Genomic DNA, 3,379 nt, shown 5'->3' with positions numbered 1-3,379 from the left:
ATGAGTAATTCCATAATAAAGTTACTAGTTAAAACAAACGAACAAAAAAAACCTCCAGAAACCATAAAAGATTGATTCATTTGACTGCTTTTAAAACAGACAAAAACCTTTATGCATAGAAAATAATGTCATAGGCAAGTCAAAAGACAAATAACAAATTGGGGTAAAATATCTGCTCACTAGAGATCCTAAATTTTTAAAGAGAAGGATGGGCAAAGGATTTGAATGAGTAATAGTTCACAGACACTCACCATAACCATACTGAAGGTTAAATGACATTTTATGTAAAGCACCATAGTAAAGCTCTTGATGGTAGCCTGAATTAAACCAATACAGTAGTTCCAATTAAGTTATGTGAGACAGAGAGAAGTGAAGAGATTTTAGTGATATGGAGGTAAAGTCAACATTGATATGATTTATAGTGACACGAGAAATAAAGGATAAAGCTGTGTTGTGTTTGGCCTAGGGAAACTGAGGCAAAGACGCAGGTTTAGAAGAAAAGTTGGGTTTTTAAAGCATTTCAAAGTCACAAGAAAAAGAGTAATTGAATATCTGGGTGTAAAAAAACTACACTAACCACGTCTCCAAGAATGAAGAGCTAGAGCCATTTAGCCAGCGATCTCATTTCCCATTTCAACATAAAGGAAATACAGTGGGGCCTTGACTTACGAGTTTAATTAGAGTTCATTAAGGAGCTCGTTAACTCAAATTACTCTATCAACTCAATGCAAAAAATCGGCGAGAGACAGCTGGTATCTCAAAAAACTCGTTAGTCGGGACACTCGTAAGTCAAGGCCCCACTGTATATCCAAAAGGTCTTTGCTGCTTTATGATAGTCTTTCGATGCTGATCAGTGGAATAAGAACAGACTATTCACTCATACTCCACCGCTTGGCGAACTGACGGTTTCATATTTTCTACAAAAAAAAAGAGCCTAACACGTGTCGGTGAGAAATGACAGATGACCTCTGTCTTCTAGGAGCTCACACGTGCTCTAATCCCTCTGGGAGAAAGGGGGAGCTTCCCGGCGCACCCTCGCCCCGCTCCGGCCCCGCACCTCCGTCTTCCACCAGCCCGCCCGCCCCGCACCATCGCTCCACGTCCGAGCTTCCCGCGCGCTCCACGCCCCCCGCGACCTAGCGTCCGGGACGCGCGAGGGGGCGGAACCCGCTGGGACCCCGGCGCTCGGGGCAGCAAAACACGGGCGTCACCTGTCGTCGGAATCCATGACGTCGGAGTCCGTGTCCGGTTTCCTGCCCAGGGCCGGGTTGGGGGGTTTGGAGAAAAGATTCTCGAAATCCATCCTCCCGTCCAGAGTCCCGCAGCGACCGAGTGACGACCAAGAGCGGGAGCGGAGAGAGGAGAAGAAGGAGGGGCTCCCGGGGCCCCGCAGGCCGCCTACGCATGCGCCGCCCGCCCCCTCTGCGCACGCGCTCCTTGCCCCAGTGCGCAGGCGTGCTCTTACCTAGCTCCGCGTAGGCACCGCCTTAAATCTATGCTTCTTTTTGCACCTGGCGACCCGTTATCTCAAATATTTGCTATAGTGTTTAGGCTCGGTCCTTAGGGTTCTTCTATGAATCGAAACCCCAGTGTTTCTAAAAAGAAACATTGATTTAATGCTCGTTTAGTATCAGGCATGTGTCACATTCAGCCCACTTAATGCTCACTGGAACCCAGGACGCGTCCATACTACAGGTGCTAGTCCACATTTTCTAGATGAGGAAACAAGTGTGGGCAGTTCACGTGCCTTGTAGAGTGCTGTCATCCAATGGGATTAACACAACTTTCAGGCAGGAAGTTCATTTAAAAGTACCAAGAACTAAGAGGATTCAGAAGAGAAGACAACCTGTGGTTGGAAAGGCTTCTTGAAAGGAGCATATTTGAGCTCGGTATTGATGTAACGTCCACAGGAAAAGATAAAGCTAGGAGTATAAATGGACTCTGGAAAAAAAGCAGTTTTCCAGTCCCTTTTATGCATTAGAATCAAAGGAGCGATTATAAGAAAGGTGCATGAAATCCATTGGTGGTAGAGTAGGGCGGTGAGGGAAAGCCCTGACCTTTCAAAGGTGGGTCACCCTCCTAGATGCATGAGAATAGGCTGAGCTCATTCCAGGCCAAGAGTGGCCAGAGTGGCGTTGCTAAGGAAGCTACCAGGCCTGGAACTTGACACCTGCCATGGCCTGCCCAGTTAGCAAGTTGTGATCAGGCCACCCTGGGTGGTTACTCTTGGTCACCCAGCCCGCCAGGACTGCAGTGGCCCCCGAGCTGGCCTGGCCTGCTTGTGGACCTTTTTTGTTACCACTAAGCAATGGCAAAAGAAGTCAGATATTTGGGAGGGTCAAGTCCCTAAGTCCATCATTTTAATAAAAAGCAAGGACGTTTCCTCTAGAACTAAGCCACGCTATTTTCCTCAAAACGTGATTCTGAGCACTAAACGTTATAAAAAGAGAGCTCGCTACAACCTTGAAGGAGGAAGCAAATTTCTCCATCACGTAAGCAACAAAGATTTTATTTTTAAAATATATACATTAAAAATAACTCCCAATATATATTTAAAAAACACACCCCACGAGTGGTCTTTATTACACAGCCCCCACCGAAGGACTGCTTCCGAAGCCACTGGTTAGGGCCCCTCCCCAACGCCCCCCAACCCCCCGGTTGGCGGCGTCCAGCGGCGCTACTGAGCCCCGAGCCGCACTGGAAACTCGAGCAGAGGCCGCCTCCAGGCCCTGAGCCGCCTCCGCCGCCGGGCAAGGGCTGAAGCCCCGCCCCTGCAGGTGACTGACGGCCGCGTCCTGCAATGGCCGACGCGCGATGGGCGGGGCGAGGCGGGCGCGCGGAGGGATATTGCGCCTCGAGTCCCGGGCTGGTGAGCGACGCCATCTTGTCGAACGCCGCCCCGGGGCCGCCATGTCGGTGAGGAGCAGTCACCGCCACGGCCACTGTCCAAACCCCTGCGTCGCGGCGCGCTCGCCCGCCCGCTCCCGAGCCTCGGCCGCCGGCGGCGAGTAGAGACTAGCGTGGCGGCGCCGGCCGCGGCCGCGCCCGTGTTTGCAGAGAGCCCATCTCTCTGGCGTGGTTGTTAACAGACTGGAAAGTCTGTGTCTGTGTCGCTCACTAGTAACCGTGAGTTTTTACCGCCTCGTTACGGCGGGCGGCGGGGGTCCCGCGCCCCGCAGACCGGCCCGCAGCCCCGCCCCGCTCCTGACCAAACATGACAGACTGTGAACACGCAGGGCGCGGCAGGTCGGAACCTTGTCTGTCTGTGTGTCGAGGAGAGGGCTGGGGCGGGGGCGGGCGGGCCCTGCATGACCGAGGCACCTCCGGGCCGCCGCGCTGGACGGCGCCCCCGCGAGCCGGCGGGTGGCCGCGGGGAGCC

General features: G+C 52.6%; 2 protein-coding genes across 7 annotated transcripts in view; one reads left to right on the top strand and one right to left on the bottom strand.

The window, feature by feature from the left end:
* ZC3H8 (zinc finger CCCH-type containing 8) overlaps window positions 1-1,390 on the bottom strand; it is a 39,457-nt gene extending 38,067 nt beyond the window's left edge. For all 5 annotated transcript variants that reach the window (XM_023745963.1, XM_014447056.2, XM_023745964.1 and 2 more), the window contains exon 1: window positions 1,212-1,390. In XM_023745963.1, the coding sequence (XP_023601731.1) occupies window positions 1,212-1,303 (92 nt within the window). In that variant the 5' untranslated portion in view covers window positions 1,304-1,390. The remainder of the gene's footprint in view (window positions 1-1,211) is intronic.
* Window positions 1,391-2,864: 1,474 nt separating this feature from the next.
* The window catches only part of ZC3H6 (zinc finger CCCH-type containing 6), a 51,514-nt gene continuing 50,999 nt past the window's right edge, over window positions 2,865-3,379 (top strand). The window contains exon 1 of one of the 2 annotated variants that reach the window (XM_023745957.1): window positions 2,865-2,916. Coding sequence is in view for 1 of the 2 variants with exons in the window: in XM_023745956.1 (XP_023601724.1) it covers window positions 3,215-3,246 (32 nt within the window). In the remaining variant the exon portion in view is untranslated. Of the gene's footprint in view, window positions 3,247-3,379 lie in introns of both variants that reach the window. The other variant, XM_023745956.1, reaches the window with a different exon arrangement.

This window comes from Myotis lucifugus, unplaced genomic scaffold, assembly GCF_000147115.1.
Source record: "Myotis lucifugus unplaced genomic scaffold, Myoluc2.0 scaffold_607, whole genome shotgun sequence".
Classification (NCBI taxonomy): domain Eukaryota; kingdom Metazoa; phylum Chordata; class Mammalia; order Chiroptera; family Vespertilionidae; genus Myotis; species Myotis lucifugus.
The sequence above is the reverse complement of the archived record's forward strand: the minus strand, read 5'-3'. Positions and strand labels throughout refer to the sequence as shown.